Source organism: Heteronotia binoei, chromosome 12 (genome assembly GCF_032191835.1).
Source record: "Heteronotia binoei isolate CCM8104 ecotype False Entrance Well chromosome 12, APGP_CSIRO_Hbin_v1, whole genome shotgun sequence".
NCBI lineage: Eukaryota > Metazoa > Chordata > Lepidosauria > Squamata > Gekkonidae > Heteronotia > Heteronotia binoei.
This window is the reverse complement of record NC_083234.1, coordinates 21,453,281-21,470,296: the sequence shown is the minus strand read 5'-3', so window position 1 is coordinate 21,470,296 and position 17,016 is coordinate 21,453,281. Positions and strand designations below refer to the sequence as shown.

The window sequence follows — 17,016 nt, the reverse complement described above, 5'->3', positions numbered from 1 at the left end:
GGTAATGGATTTCTGTGGCATGCCTAATCTGGAATAATATATGACCCAAGCGCTTTGCCGTATAGGGTTTCATCCTCATGTTAAAATAAAATTAATATTGTTTTAATTTGGGTCTCGAACTCCTCCACCCCTTTCGAACACGTGTCTTTGAGTTCTGCTACCTAGCTCGTCGTGTCCTCCTTTTTAACAATCAGAAGCTGGCCCTAGTTTGGTTTATTGTCCTAGCTGAAGTTTATCTGTATGTGGGTCTGCTTTTTGAAAATGATTCTGTAGCACCTGCTGATGCAGAACTCTTGACCTCTCCCGTCCATAACCAGGCTGCAGAGAATAGCTGACTTTTATCTTGACATGCCTGCATTGGTTGCTTGTCAGCTGCCAACCCCAATGCAAAGTGCTGGTTATTACTTTTGAGCACCAAACAGCCTGGGCGGTGTGCCCCTTATGGAACTCCCCCCCCCCCCCTCCAACCAAACTGTCTGGTAAGGGTCTCTATATAAATGACTATTGCAGGGCCTTTTTGGTGGTGGCATCTTTAGACAGGAACAGTCTCCTCAGCAATGGCTCATCAAATCATAACAGATAATTCTCAGTTGCGTGTAAGCCAAGATGCAACTGGGTTTGGTTGCTAGCACGTACCTCCCTTGATTCCAGCCTTACAGGAGAAACCATCCTAATTTAGTAGAGTTTTTTTTTACGGCCTGATCTATGGGTTTAGCTGGGATTCTCACTGCTTCCCATGCTCTGTTTCTTGAAAATACCACTGACTCAAGGTGACTGGAGCGCTGTATTTGAAGGGACTGCATGAATGTCAAGGTCAAGGCACCAAACGAGGGATGACAAGTTTATTTACTAAAACAGGTAAAGTTGCCTTTCTTCTCTTAATTAGAAATATATGCCAACAGAGAGCATGACAAAGAATGCCCATCTATATGTGCACTGAGTTTTCAGCTCTCAAAGCAGACAACAGTCGGAAAAGATATGCAGGATGTTACATTACACCTATCCGGGAACATCAGTGGGAAAGTTGTCCTATTAAAGCAGGTTATTCACCTCTTCAAAGAGAAGGCGTTTTCTAACCATGAAGTGCATTTGAGTTGTGGAATGGAAACTCTTTTTACAGTACAAGACAAGACAGTCGGACCACAGGTGGATCCAGCGATTGCTGGAAGAAGTTCTGTCTCACAGGCTTTCTCCAGCAGCCCTTGGCTCAATGCAGTGGACACGAAACGTCAAAGAATCAATGCTTTTGAAATTGTCTTTTCCTTGGCTGCCGGCAGCACCAGGCTACGTTAGTGTGATGAAAAGCTAGGTCTCTCACCAGCACCACAGACAGAAACAGCTACCAGTTGGGGTTTATCCACTTGGAGCTCAGGGATCAAAAACTCCAACAGGATGTCTGAGAGACAGTAGACTATGTGTCTGAAAACAAGGAATAAGAGGATATTAAAGGAAAGCTTGACAGGTTAATATTAATATCACACCTTCATTGGCACAACAAGCTTGACAGGTATGCCCGTGCAACTGGCCATTAGAAGCTTCTTTAGTTTACTGATAAATCTAGCTCAGTACTGCCTACTCTTAGACCAATTTTGCACTCACCTTACGCTGCTCTCATGTTCGTCTTCTCAGCAGGGCTTCCTTCCGATTTCACACTATCTGCTCCAGGGCTGCAGCAAGCGTCGGTGTTTTCGTGCAACAAACAGAAACTAAGCTAAAAAACAGTTTCTGTTTGCTGCGTGGAAATGCTGACGCTTGTTGCAGCCCAGGGGCAAACAGTATGAAATCAGAAGGAAGCCACGCTGAGAAGATGAATGTGAGAGCGGCGTAAGGTGAGTGGGAAATCGGTCTTAGTGACAATAACTCTCTGGGGTCTTAAGCAGAGAAAGGCCTTCCCCAAAGCTTGTTGTCTAAGAACCTTTAACTGGTGAAGCCAGAACATGGTACCTTCTGTATGCTCTCTTCCAGAACTGGCTGAGCTGAAAAGGAGGGTTAGGTGACAGTGCAACTGTGGCCATAATGCAGGCCTCCCCATCACTTTTATGCTCCTCCTTTCTGCTCCAGAAGATCATGTCTGTGACTTTACCACCAGGGCCGGCCCTGCCACAAGGCAAACTAGGCAACTGCCTAGAGTGCTGGCCTTCTGGGGTCATAGATTGGGCTTTTCATTTTTCTCACAATTCATCTGTTTTTTGAAAATTGGTTATCAGTGCCAGAGGGGAGGGGGGGCACCAGAAGTCAGCCTTGCCTAGGGTGCCAGACAGGATAGGGCCAGCCCTGTTTACCACTAAGTATACACTGGGGACAGTTACAGATTCAGGTGGGTAGCCGTGTGGGTGTGAAGCAGCAGAATGAAGATTGAGTCCAGTGGCACCTTTAAAACCAGCAAAAGTTTAATTCTGAGCAGTGTTCCCTCTAAGCTGAGTTAACGTGAGCTGGCTCACAGATTTTAAGCCTCCACCTCACACAGTTTTGTCATAGCTCAGGAAGGATGACCCCAGAGCACAAAAATGTATGCAGTAACTCACAACTTTAATGCCAGTAGCTCACAAAGTAGAATTTTTGCTCGCAAGAGTGCAGCTTAAGAGGGAACACTGATTCTGAGTATAAGCTTTATGTGTGTTTGCACGCTTCTTCAGATACAGAGGAATTTATCTGAAGCGTGCATGCACACAAAAGCTTATACCTTAAATAAAACTTTGTTGGTCTTAAAGGTGCCACTGGGCGTTGTTCTGGAGACAATTATATCTTTCTCATTCCATTACTAAAACACTGAATTCCACCGAATCTTCCCAATCCTATGAAGTTTCATCCAAAGTGATGGTTTAACTACTGTATATGCCTTTTTACTGACCTGTAACAGTGTGATTCTGACATGCTTACCTGTTTATGATGGGGTGCTGCATGGATTCCAGCACCAGGCTCCAGCTTTCTTGACATTTTCCAGTTCCAAGAAGTTCTAGGATTATTTCTGTGGTCACCAGAGATTGGTATGAATTCCAAGGACAAGACAGGCCTTACAACATGACTCAAGTGGCTCTTAAGACTGCACACTGGGATTTTACTCTGTATACCAAGAAAGCGCTTGGAGACTGGATAAATACTGCCTAATGTCAAATAACTCCTGAATGAACATAACTTTTGGAAACAGGTCTTTAGTCCAGCCTTAGAACAAAGCAGGCATCCTGCTTTTCCAAATCCTGGATTTAGAAAAAGATTCTTTTTGAGATGAACATGGTATCTCCTCCACTCTACTGCCCCATAATAATGAGAAGCCTAATTTGGTATCTTTAAACTCACAGCTTACAATTAAACCATGCTTACAGTGTTTTAAAACCCATCGATTTTGGGACACAAACTACATTTTATCTTGCTATGCAACAACGCAAATGCTGAATGTCTAAATAGCTCATTTTGTTAAATACAAACAAGTTTCTAGCCCTTGTGGGTGTAGAACTTTGGAAATAAAGACAGTTGCACATAAAGATAAAACTGGCCCTGGATCTTACTCTTTGAGACTGTTTACTAAACAGAGTTAATAAACTGGATCTCACATCACCCCCCACCCCCCAGTGTTGCCATGCTAACTTTCCCCAGGACCCACTGAAATTCATTCCACCACACCAAACTCAAAAATTACATATTAATTTCTGGAATACAGGGATTCTCAGCCTAGGATGGCCATCTAAGTTCCCTGCCACCACGTCCAATTAAAGTGGTCATTTGCAACACTCGTCTGTTGCATTCCTGATGCACAAAGCGGACAACTCACCAGGCAAGATCCCCATGAGAGTCTGCAAGGCCTGCTTTTCCACCTCTGCCTTCTGCTCCTGTGTTCGGAGGGGCTTGGGCACCCCTGGCAGGACTCCACCGGGCCAAATTGACTCCTCAAGCAACCGCAGGTACTGGACCCAGCGTTGAGTGGAAGTCAGGTTGTCGACTTGCACTTCTAACCACCTGTTGGCGAGGGGAAGACAGAATTATTCTGGATGGTTCTTTATTCTGCCCATGGTCTGAAGAGCCCCAAACACCCCACCTCCACTGTTTCAAACCCAAATATTTCAACAATAGTGCACACCCAGGAACAGTCTACAAGCTAAAATAAAACGGATCCAAACATAGCAGGCTGCGTTTTGGGTGCCTGAGAAATGTCTGTTTTTAGGCCAGCAAAAATTAGCTCAGTGGTGAATGTAAAAAGAAGGCCAACCCATAGCTGAACCACGACTGGGACATCCAAAGAGAAACTGACCCTGCTGGACCGGAGCAATTTTGAACCAGACAGGATAAAAGGAGATGCAACAGAAGCAAGATGTGCCAACTTCCCTTTTGGAATGCATAACTTGCGCATGCTGTCATGAGGCTTCTCTTTGAAACACGGCCTGATGGAGGAATGGAACTGTGGCTAAAAAAGAGTTTCTTAAGAACCAGAGCTTATGACAATGGGAGGCCAAGGACAAGTGAAGGAGCTCAGCAAGGAGTGAGTGACTGGAAGGAGCTGAGCTGGGGTCTCCCATGAAGTCATCTTCCACTGATGGGTTAACAAACCCTACGGCCAAAGTCACTGTACACACCATGGCCAGGCAAAACCTAGGTTCACAGCTTCACCCAGCCATGAAGCTCATTAGAGCAAGTCTGGTGTAGTGGTTAAGTGTGCGGACTCTTATCTGGGAGAATCGGGTTTGATTCCCCACTCCTCCACTTGCACCTGCTGGAATGGCCTTGGGTCAGCCATAGCTCTGGCAGAGGTTGTCCTTGAAAGGGCAGCTGCTGGGAGGGCCCTCTCCAGCCCCACCCACCTCACAGGGTGTCTGTTGTGGGGGAGGAAGGTAAAGGAGATTGTGAGCCGCTCTGAGACTCTTCGGAGTGGAGGGTGGGATATAAATCCAATATCTTCTTCTTCTTCATCTTCTATTAGATGTCCTTAAGTTGGCCTCTGTTAGTCTACCCTAAGAAGAAGAGTTGGTTTTTGTAGCGCACTTTTCTCTACCCTGAGGAGTCTCAAAATGGCTTATAATTGCATTCCCATTCTCTTCACACAACAGACCTGTTGTGATGGAGCTAAGAGAAACGTGACTGGCCCAAGGCCTCTCAGGGGGCTTCATGTGGAGGAATGGGGAATCGAACCCAGTTCTCCTGGTTAGTCTGCTGCTCTTAACCGCTACACCACACTGGCTGTGTAAAGAGTTGTTACAAGGATAAAGAGTTGTTATAAGGATAAAAAGAGGAGATGATAATCTCATATGCCATGTGAAAGGGGAGAGAGATAAAAATGAACACACAAAACCGCCTTAAGTCAAACTACTGGTTTGGCAAGGTTAGCGCTATCTACTTTGAATGGCTTTCTCTCTTCAGGGTCTCAGAAAGAGGCCTTTTGCATCATCTACTACCTGGTAATCTGTACCTGATTGTACCTGGGACAGTCTACAAGCAAAACAGATCCTCTGCCATGGAGTCACAATCCCATCCCAAGTGTACTAGCAAAACAGACTCATGACAAAAGTGAGATGCAAAGCTTGAACCAGGTGCTTGAAAGTAGCAGTTGATTCTCAATAAATTTCAGTGCTGAAAAAGATGATGATATTGGATTTATATCCCACCCTCCACTCTGAATCTCAGAGCGGCTCACAATCTCCTTTATCTTCCTCCCCCACAACAGACACCCTGTGAGGTGAGTGGGGCTGAGAGGACTCTCATAGCAGCTGCCCTTTCAAGGATGACCTCTCCCAGCGTTATGGCTGACCCAAGGCCATTCCAGCAGCTCCAAGTGGAGGACTGGGGAATCAAACCTGGTTCTCCCAGATAAGAGTCCGCACACTAAACCACTACACCAAACTGGACCTGAAGATAGAGGTACTATAAGGTAGGAGGCTTAGTTCAGGGGTGTCAAACTCATTTGTTATGAGGGCCGGGTCTGACATAAATGAGACCTTTTTGGGCCGGGCCATGTATGTCATAAAATGCAATACCAGGTAGCAGGGATCTAAAGTTTATAAAGGACACAGACAAACACAATTAAAGATTTTTGTATCTCTCCCATGTGACCGAGGGAACTGGGCAAAGGAAGCTCTGGTTCTTTCCCTCCCTCTTCAGGGGATGAGGAGGGGGCAGAGCCTCAGTCAACGTAAGGAAAAGAGGTTTGGCTCAGTAGCTCTGCTGTGCGATTGAGAGAGCCTGGCTAAACAGGCTCTCCTTCCACCATCTTTGTCCCAAAGGAAGGACTTAGACAATGGAGAAAATAGAGGCTTTTGCTTTGTAGCTGGTGTGCGATTGAGCAAGCCTGGTGAAGCAAGCTGTGACACGGAAGCAAGAAAGAGGGAGAAGAAAGACCTGCTCATAGGCCTGACTGGAACCCTGTGGGGGCCTGATCCAGTCCCTGTGCCGCACGTTTTTAGAACTCCCAGAGAAATCTGTCTGAATATCTATCCTGGTCATCTAACAGTACAACTCCTACTACTATTGCTACTACTTCTTTTTAAACTATTGCTAAAAAAAATCCATCCTGTACTGTACTCACTGGCGTCTACCTTAGCAGTAAAATTATGGCCCTAAGCAGGGACAAAATCTGTTTATGCGGTTGGCAAACTGTATTTTTAATGGAACTGCCACTAGGATATGGAATTGTCAGATGGTTTTTCCCTTTTAAAATTTATTATCGTTCCTGTACATTGTTTTTAAATGGATCTGTGGATCTGTAAGGAGAGAAGTGTGGGATATAAATCCTTTTAACATATAACGAAACACACAAACACAAAACCCCCTCTGTTTATTTGTTTGGAAACATTCCATGCGGCCTGCTCAAGGTTTAGGCGAACAACTAAAACAGCAGAACAAAACAAAAGCGCAACCATTATAAATTGAACAAAGCCATTAAGAACAAGTCAAGGCATTAAAAAAAAGTGTAAAACAAACATTGAACAGTTTAAAATGATATTGATGAAACAGCCCTCGGGCCAGAAGCAGAATGAAAACCAGCAAAAAGAGATATAACCCCCTAAGTTAAAAGCCTAGAGGGGAAAGCCTTGGAGGTATCTGAAGCAGTGAGCAGTGACTCATGAAAGCTCATGGCCCGCTGAAAATTTTTGTTAGTCTTTAAAGTGCTCTTTTCTACTGGAGAAAAAAAGGAACGTTTTTGGCTTGATGCCTAATGGACAACCATATTTTATCACTGTGGATATGCTGAGAGCGCATAGGCAACACTTAATGAAATTTCCAGTCTGACAGGAGGCTTCCTGGAATCAAGACTCTGTCTTGCCCAGAGTCCCTTATCCCCTCCCCAGAATAAATTATTCAAAATAAGACACACGCACCCCTCCAAATTCCCAGCATGCATTTGGGTCACAACGTTCAGCCTTTCCAGTACATCATTCTAATTTTATTTCTATATGAGGGCACGTGATGCCCAAATGGATTACAGATGACTTCGCCAAGGTTGCCATTCCACCCACTGAGAACCTTTTGAAAATATCACATGGACCAGACCTCTTGCGCTCTTAAGAACATGAAAAGAGCCCTGATGGATCAGGCCAGTGTCCCATCTAGTCCAGCATCACACAGTGGACAACCAGTTGCCTTGGAGGGCCCATAAACAGGGCACAGAAGTCCAGGCCTTTTCCTGATGCTATGCCTCCTAGAGCTGGCATTCAAAAGCTTCCTGCCAGAGGATGTGGTGATGGCCACAGACAGTTTTGAAAGGAGGATTAGACAGATTCATGGAGGATAGGCCTAGTAGTGGCTACTAGCCATGGTGACTGAGGGGAACCTCCAGATTCAGGGGCAGTCAGCCTCTGAATCCCAGTGCCAGGAGGCAACATCAGGGGAAGGCCTCAGCTTCTATACTAGGGGTGGCCAAACTGTGGCTCAGGAGCCACATGTGGCTCTTTCACACGTTTTGTGCGGCTCTCGAAGCCCCCATCACTCTGTCAGCTGGCTTAGAGAAGGCCTTTCTCTTGGTAAATCACTAAGCCAAGCCAGCTGGTGGTTTGGAGAATGCATTTAAAATTGAAGTTGCTTTCTACCTCTTCCCTCCTTCATCTATTTGCTTCCCTCCCTCCCTCCATGTCTTGTGGCTCTCAAACATCTGATGTTGATTCTATGTGGCTCTTATGTTAAGCGAGTTTGGCCATCCCTGCTCTATGCCCTGTTGTTGGACCTCCAAAGGAACTGATTGGAGGCGGCGGCGGCTACAAGCATAGCCAGCTTCAAGAGGGGATTGGATAAAAATATGGAGCAGAGGTCCATCAGTGGCTATTAGCCACAGTGTGTGTGTGTATATATATACACACTGTGTGACACAGAGTGTTGGACTGGATGGGCCATTGGCCTGATCCAACATGGCTTCTCTTATGTTCTTATGATTGGCCACTGTGTGAGACAGGATGCTGGACTAGATGGACTACTGGTCTGATCTGGCAGGGCTCTTAAGTTTGCTGGCTCTGAGTACCGAGCTTTCCTTTACTCACCACGGCTAGCGGCCATCCACAGAGTATGAATCTGTCTTACCCCCTTTTTGAAGGCTTCTGTTCTCATGGCCACTGCCACAACACTGTTCCCCGGCATCAGGACTGCCGCCCTCCCTCTCCTCCTAGAAAAACCTGGACCCAGAAGCCTGCCGAGCCAACTCAAGTTTGCCGAGCAAGTTGCTAAATTGCATTGCAAGAGAGAGAGAACAAAAATCAAACCGCCCATAAATCAGCAACTATGAAGCACTCCAAGCCCTTCTCGAGAGCCGGCCAAGAGCAGAAGAAAGTATCTCAATATTTTACTGGAAATGTTCCTCTTGCCTACCCTGTAAAAATTTACAATGGTATAAACCACGAACAATGTGTTCTGTACCCCTGGCTGCAGGACAGGATGATGAAGTGTTTGTTTAGCAGAGCTGCAATCCTCCCTGACCCTGCACTGATGGGGAAAGAGGACTCTGAACTCTCTAGGCTGCTTTGCCAGTTTACACCGGGTCGGGGGAGTGCATATTTCAGGCCTGGGCCCAGCTACTGGTGCCAATGCAGCTCCACTATTTGACACCTGGAACAGCACATCTGGCCAGTGGGCATCCGGGCTCTGCTAACTACAAACAACCCAAGAGGCATCTGTGCAATAATTCATCCCTAGGGAACGACAACCCTGACCTGGATGGCCCAGGCTAGTCGGATCTCATCAGGTCTTGATAGCTAAGCAGGGTCGGTCCTGGTTAGGACCAATACTCCCTCTACACTGTGGAGTCTTGTGAGCTACTGCATGAATTAGCCTGCTCTGAGGCCGTTTTTCCTGCGCGAAGACAAAAATGTGCGAGATGGAGGCTAAAAAACTTTGCGCTAGCTCACACTAACTCAGCTCAGAGGGCACACTGGTTAGGACTAGGATGAGCGACCTCCACAGAAGTCCACAGTCTCTATACAGGCAGGCAATGGCCAACCACCTCTGTTCATTTCTTGCCTTGAAAACCCTACAGGGTCAGCACAAATTAGGTGAGACTTGACAGCACTTCCCAACGCTGGGTATTTGTGTGGTCACATATATGGGAGTCTCATTTCCCCATCTCGCCAGTTCTAACCCTGAACATCAGGAAAGGGCTACCGATACCAAGTCTGATGTTCTAGCATCCAGTTCTAATAATAATTAAATCCTAGAGGGGCGCAGCAGCCTGCCGGGGTGGGGAGGGCATCAATAACTAATCCGGACACAGAAACCACATCCTTTCCATGGAGGCCAAGAGCAACCAAGAATTAAGCAAAAGTAACATTATCGATTGCAAGCTCAACATTCATCTGCTGCACTGTGGACTGCATCACTCTACATGTGTGTTTTATTTGTTCAAGTCTCTGACCACAAAACACACCCAAAGGAGACAGTTTAAATAATTCAAACTGACCAAGTAATGGAAATCAAAACAAGACAATGAAGCATCCACCATTTGAGCGTGATGGACTCTGTTCGACACCCCCCTGCCCCAGGCCACATTTAGTATTCGCAATAAGTAACAGAGTGTGGTGTAATTAAATTAATTGATTATTGTGTGGCAGTGTATGCAGCAGGGCTTTTTTTGCAGCAGGAACTCCTTTGCATATTAGGCCTCACATCCCTGATATAGGCAATCCTCCAAGAGCTTACAGGGCTCTTAGCACAGGGCCTACTGTAAGCTCCAGGAGGACTGGCTACATCAGGGGTGTGTGGCCTAATATGCAAAGGAGTTCCTGCTACAAAAAAGCCCTGGTGTGTAGTATAGCCAGAAGATCCTAAGATTATCTGGCAGCCAGAAGTTCTAGCTCTTTTTTTATTATGTACCACTAGATGGAGAACTAGACTTGTTTTTAAGGCAAGAGGCATTTCATTGCTTGCCTCTGCGCCACGCCCCCAGTATTCATTGGAGGTTGCCCATCCAAATGCTTTGTGATATTGTGGTTAGAGGAGACTCTGAGAGACCAATAGTGTTGTCCTAAACAGCATAACACACTTGATGCCTATTGGCTTCAGTGAATTTCTGCTTGGGCCAGTCACTTTCTTGTAGTCTCACCTAACTCATGGAGTTGTTGTGAGCATAACAAGGGAAAGGCAGAACCATGGAGGTTGGTTGCCTGAAGTTCCTTGGATCAGATGAATCTGCATCAGATTTACAGACCCTACCAAGTGAGCTGCCAGCAAATTACGTTTGAAATATGTGGATGAAGGGTGGGGATCTGGGGCTCTCTTGGGCAAACTGGGCCTGGGCGTCTTCTCCCGGGCTTCTTTCACCGCCCTGCACCCCTTGTTGCTTCTTGTGGAGGGCAATCATCTTGTTCCGGTCCTCTATTTCGCAAGCCAGTTGGGTCCACCCGACCAAGTCTTGCGGTTCTCCCAACTTGAGAGCCTCCCCGTAGATGTGGGAGTTTAGGCCCTTTTGAACTGTTCGATTTGGGCCCCGTCGTCCCATCTATGGACCTTTGAATTCAGCTCCCTGAATTCATTGAGGCAGTCCCGCACCGACCCAGCACCTTGCTTCAGGTCTTGCAGGGCCGCTATGGCATTAGTCTCCTGCAAGGGGTATGCAAAGTGACGCTGCAGGGCCCTCAAGAGTTCCAGTGCGGGGGATCTCCTCTCAAACAGGGTGACATACCACTGGGCAGCCGCCCCTCGAAGGCAGCTCCCGATGTACACTACTCGCGCTTGTTCCGTCGGGAAGTTGCGAGCCCAGATGCTGAGGTGGCCCTGCACCGACATGATGAAATAGGCTAGCTCTGCTGGGTCCCTGTCGAATCTTGCTTCGCTGACTCAGAGCCCCCCCCCCCCTCCCCCGGCACTGCCACCGGTTCCTCCAGTCCGGGTTGAGGTCAGGGTTGGGGGCCTGGTTCGCCCCTGGCTGGCAGATCTCATCTCGCTGGGGGTTCTTTCCTCGTGGGGACCAACGATTGCTCACCCCCACTGGAGCTGGTTGAAGAGGGGGTGCGGCCACGACCCGCTCTCCAGGCGAGGTTCTGCTTCTTTTGGATTACGGAGGTGTGCATGGCTTGCATCTCTTCTCAGAGTTGGCTGCTCTGGCTAGCAAGGGCTTCTTGCATCCACTCCGCGGCCCCATCCCCCGACCCGCTTGTTTGGGGGTACTCTCCTCTGCTCTCGTCTCTCTGGAAACCTCATGGGTGGTAAGACCGTTGCAGTCCCGAGAGTCAGTGTTGCTGTTGGGGGTCCTCTCTCACATCTCCGATAATACTCTCCCAGAAATCCATAGTGCCCCAATCTCTTCTGCGCATCGTCACGGTGGCTGGAGTAACCAGCGGTCCTTCGGGCTTTGGTTCCTCCTCTTCAGTGGTTTTGTTGGTCCTCGTAGCTTGGTCCTGTTCACTAACCATCGTGGGTCTTGGTTTAGGTCAGTTTGGGGTGAAAAGAGTTCCTACAAAATGTCAGACCCAGAGGCAAGGAAAAGACAAGTATAGTTAAAGATCTTTATTCCAGCATCATAAGCAGATACAGGCCTTGTCGGAACTGGCTATCCTGCCAGTTCCACACCATTATAAACCTTTGCCCTGACTGTTATAATTCAAGCCAAGCACGTCAAGCTAAAGTGGGGAATTTTGCACGGGTTCTCTGCTACTCTCTCATCACCCCAGGTGTCCATTATCAGCCCCCTGGTTACATCTCTCCAGCTCTCCTGACCTTGGTTGCGTAGTAACTAGCCAGTTCCCAGACATGCCACCCTCCCTTCAGATAAGCAGCAAGAAGCTTCAAAGCTAGCATGGCAAAGCACAGCATTAGCATTGTATAATTGGATACATATGGCAAGAGGAACAGACTGCAATAAAACAAAATGGAGAGACTCCTGACAAAGCCTTCTTGGTTCTAACCCCACTGCCCTAGAAATCTTATCCCAAGAGAGCCTCTCCAAGTTTACATATTTTTGGAACACAAAGTAAAAGAACAACCAAATTTCTTGGAGGTATTTTTAGCAAGGCCATTCTTATCCTTTGTTTGATGGCTCAGGAAATGGGTGTTGTATTTTGAGTGAGTGACTATAGCTCTAATGTTGCCACTCTCAACAGTTGTTTATGGAATTCTTTAACTTCTTCACGTAAGGTAATTTTTGAGAGAGTCCAGGGGCTCCTTTGATGAAATGGGATAATACCCCAGATAAAGCAAAAGCTGAATTCAGCAGTTCAATCTTGCAGGGTGGTTTTGCGGAACTAAAAGACGGTCATATCTGACTGGAAAGGCTCACATATGTGACCTCTAGTAGAAATTTAAACATTTCTAGAAATGGGGAACACATAGAAAGGGTGTATGTCTTTCTCTGTTTTTTTCCCCCCCAGAAAAAAAAAAAACATACAAATGTGTGTGTGTGTGTGTGTGAGAGAGAGATTGCTGTGCTGTTAGTTACCCAGTTAGCAAGTCTGATCTTATTGTACTGCATAATTTATAACTCAGCAGTATCATCAAAAGCATCTTATTGCCAGAATCATTCCCACTTCAACCATAAGCATATCTTTCAAAATGTGTCGCATCTTCTACAGTGGGCCCCCCGGTGTGGTGCACTGGCAGTCCCCGACAACTTCCTTGCTGCCAAGTGTTTTTAGAAAGTGGGTGGGGCTGGATGGGGCTTTTGCTCAGCATGGCTTCCGAATGGCCACTGGAGCTTTGATTGGCTGTGCAGGTTTTTGAAAATGTTGCTTTGGCAGCAGCTGCTGTCAAAGCACAAGGACCTTCGCTGTGTGACTGAAAGTAAGCTGCGGAAGCCATTTTTGTGGCTGGCTTTGCACCTTACGGCGGCCATTTTGCGGCTGCAGCCACCACACTATCTCAGAATTCCAAGTGTGTCCACAGGCTCAATAAGACTGAGGACCTCTGTTCTACAGGATATCTAGGTATCGTCTGTAAATGGCTGTTAATGTTGCAAAAGGTTCATGCTACACATTTTGAGCATGCCTTGTCATAAATCGTTTTGCTCAGTCCAAGAATGGGAAAAAAATGGGCCCCCTTCTTAACATTCCCCAATTTTTAACTGCAAAAATGAAAAGAATTCCCCCCAAATTTTTCTTGGCCTTCACCTTTCTAGCCTCTGCTGAGATTTTTTACCCACCAAAGGAGGAATCGTCAGGGCAAACCCCATAGGGTTGTTGTGAAGTCATTGCAAAACATTCTATGTGACCAAAATTGCTATCATTCTGGTCTGTCAACAGGCATTATGAAAAAGACTACTTTAGGAAGAAGAGGGTGGATAGTGAAGGGCCAAGCTCCACTCCCAAGACGGACAGTATGGAAGTCTCACTGCTACATCCCATAATGAAAACAGAACAGAAATAGATCATACTCTATTAATTGCTGAATAAACATTTTTTCCCTTTGAAACACTTTCGGCATCGTGCGACATCGGTGCCCATGATGCCCCGCCAACACTTTTTCTGGCATCTTCCAAGTGTTTTTAAAAAGTGGGCAGCACCAAGTGGGCCTTTTGCTCAGCAAGGATTCTGATTGTGCAATTTTTTAAAAAAAGAATGCCGCTTAGGCAGCAGCCACTGCCACAGCACAAAGAAGGCAAGCTGTGGCAGCCATTTTTGGCAGCCATTTTGTGGCTGTGCCCACCACACTGTGTCAGAATTCTAAAGGTATCCATGGGCTCAGAAAGGTTGGGGAACCCTGACTTATAAGGATCCTAGCAGGTGCATTTTAAAAACTCTCTTTCAAAACAACAAGTAGATCTTCAAAAGTTGGCCACAAAAGTTATGCACAAACCCTGACCAGGCAAGCCCGATCTTGTCAGACCTCAGAAACTGAACAGCGTTGACTGTGGTTACTACTTGGATAGGCAGGGGCAGGCTCCATTCAGCCACCTTTCTGAATATCCTCCAGGCCCCCAGTAGGGGTCAGTCACCAGAGGTTGACATGTCTTCCAGGTGTGTGCGTGCGAACACACACAAACCTATGCCAGAGTGGTCAAACTTGTTTAACATAAGAGCTACATCAGATATTTGAGAGCTACAGAAAATGAACATCAGATGTTTGAGAGCCACGAGGAAGGGAGGAAGGCAGGCAAATAGATATGGGGAGGAAGGAAGGAAGGATAGAAAGAAAGCAACTTTAACTTTAAACAAATTCTGCAAGCTGCTGGCTGGTTTGGCTTGGAGAAGCAATTTAAAGAGACAAATGCCTTCTCCAAGCTAGCCAACTGGGCAGCGGGGGCTTTGAGAGCCACACAATATGGGTAAAAGAGTCATATGTGGCTCCCAGGCCACAGTTGAGCCACCCCTGCCCTATGCACTGCTTTCCTCCTTTTTGTGGTGTTAAAACCATCCCTCACTCTCTCACTTCTGGGCAAGAGGTGGGGCAAGTGGTACTCCTTTGGAAGAGTCAGAGTTGAAGAAGAAGAAATTGGATTTATATCCCGCCCTCCACTCCGAAGAGTCTCAGAGCGGCTCACAATCTCCTTTACCTTCCTCCCCCACAACAGACACCCTGTGAGGTGGGTGGGGCTGGAGAGGGCTCTCACAGCAGCTGCCCTTTCAAGGACAACCTCTGCCAGAGCTATGGCTGACCCAAGGCCATTTCAGCAGGTGCAAGTGGAGGAGTGGGGAATCAAACCCTGTTCTCCCAGATAAGAGTCCGCACACTTAACCACTACACCAAACTGGCTCTCACCAAACTTGATCCCTAGAGTCCCTAGTTGCTGATACAAAGTGTAACATCAAATCTCGGAGAACCAGGTTTGATTCCCCACTCCTCTACTTGCAGCTGCTGGAGTGGTCTTGGGTCAGCCATAGCTCTGGCAGGAGTTGTCCTTGAAAGGGCAGCTAGTTCAAGAGCTCTCTCAGCCCCACTCACGGGTGTCTGTTGTGGGGAGGGGGGAAGGTAAAAGAGATTATGACCACTCTGAGATTCAGAGTATAGGGTGGGATATAAATCCAATATCATCATCTTCTTCAAATGCTAAAAAGTAATGTGATAATGCTTTGTGGGCGCACAGCTACGAGGCCATCTTTACAAAAACTCTCCCTCTGCTGTCATTGCATCAACTCATAGTCCCCCCCCCCCCCCCACCGCGGGCCAAGCAGACACACCTCTGGCCAGCGCACGCAGCAGACCTGCCAATGTGAGTAACACGGTCCAACTGGAACACCGCTCAGCTGGAAGGAGGGCAGCTACGCGGCTGTTCTTGTACTTAGCGGAGAGAATCCCTCCCTGCCCAGAACATTACAGCTTCTGTAATAAAGCAAAGCAAGAACCTGGCTGCTATGGCTGAAGAGTTACATCTGCCGCTGCACAGCAGCCAGGCTGGTGACGTCCTTGGCTTGCAGCTGCTGGAAGATCCAGCTGAAAACCTCCAGGTGTTTGGGAGGCACCAACGGTCACAGCAACTTAATGGTGTTGGGTCAGGAGCTCAGATTTCCTTTCCTTCCACCTTCTCTTCTGATCCATGGAAGAGCTGGAGCTCAAAGGAGGAAAATAAGGCTTCTTATCCAGAATCCCTGACATGCCCCAGTTCAAGGTTCTCCGATAAACAGGAGCTGGGAGGGATCATTCTCTGCCCAAGATGGCAAGCCAGCAGCCTGACTAGATATGAAGCAACTTTGTATGTTCAAGGCAGAAGTCCAAGTCTAAGAAGATCTACAGCGTGTACATTATGTCATATGTTCACATCATGCTGACTGGGGGCACAGGTTGATCATATGTTTCGGATTAAGCACTGTGCAGGGTTTTTACATTATATCGCCACTGATCTGCACACTACGCAAAACGAGGCAGGGGTAGAGTTGCCAGCTCTGGGTTGGGAAATACCTGGAGATTTTGGGGGTGGAGCCTGAGGAAGGTGGGGACTTCAATGAGGTCTAATGCCACTGAGTCCACCTTCCAAAGCAGCCGTTTTCTCCAGATGAACTCTGTCACCTGGAGATCCATTGTAATCCCAGGAAATCTCCGGCTATCGCCTGGAGGCTGGCAACCCTAGGTAGGTGGATTTTGGACTGGAGTGCCTTTGAGTGTTCCCCTATGTTAAAAAACATCCCTGCAAATAGAAACAGCAGTCACTTACATGCATATTATGTAGGAGAGCATTTGAAAAAGCATCCTGCCTCCAGCAGTCCAAAATTATACATTTTGCTAAACCAACTCTAAAACCCAGAGGAATGCATCCAGCCACAAAGTTCCAAAAAGGCTATATCTTTAGATGAGAGTGGGTGCTAATTAGGGCTTTTTTTGTAGCAGGAACTCCTTTGCATATTAGGCCACACCCCCTGATGTAGCCAATCTCCCAAGAGCTTACAGGGCTCTTCTTACAGGACCTACTGTAAACTCTTGGAGGATTGGCTACATCCAGGGGGTGTGGCCTCAAATGAAAAGGAGTTCCTCCTACAAAAAAAAGCCCTGGTGCTAACTGCCACTGATTTGCACCTCTGTCATTTTTTGGGGGAGGGGGGAAGGGGGAGAAGCTGGGCTGCTGCAAGAGGAACAACTTGGAAAAGCCCCATTCCACTAACTTTGTGGCTGGCTGGTTACGTGCCATAGCTTGTGTCTAGAACAGAAACAGATGGATCCTCTTTCACAGTTAATGCTTTGGTCCCTTGG

The 17,016-nt window shown here is 47.2% G+C and overlaps 1 protein-coding gene across 1 annotated transcript in view; it reads right to left on the bottom strand.

The window, feature by feature from the left end:
* Nucleotides 1–828: 828 nt before the first annotated feature.
* The window catches only part of LOC132580240 (sorting nexin-19-like), a gene marked incomplete at its 5' end in the record, with an annotated part of 38,133 nt that continues 21,945 nt past the window's right edge, over nucleotides 829–17,016 (bottom strand). Inside the window, 3 exons of the mRNA XM_060250945.1 lie at nucleotides 829–1,419; nucleotides 2,881–2,968; nucleotides 3,770–3,954. Of these exons, the coding sequence (XP_060106928.1) occupies nucleotides 1,290–1,419; nucleotides 2,881–2,968; nucleotides 3,770–3,954 (403 nt within the window). The remainder of the gene's footprint in view (nucleotides 1,420–2,880; nucleotides 2,969–3,769; nucleotides 3,955–17,016) is intronic.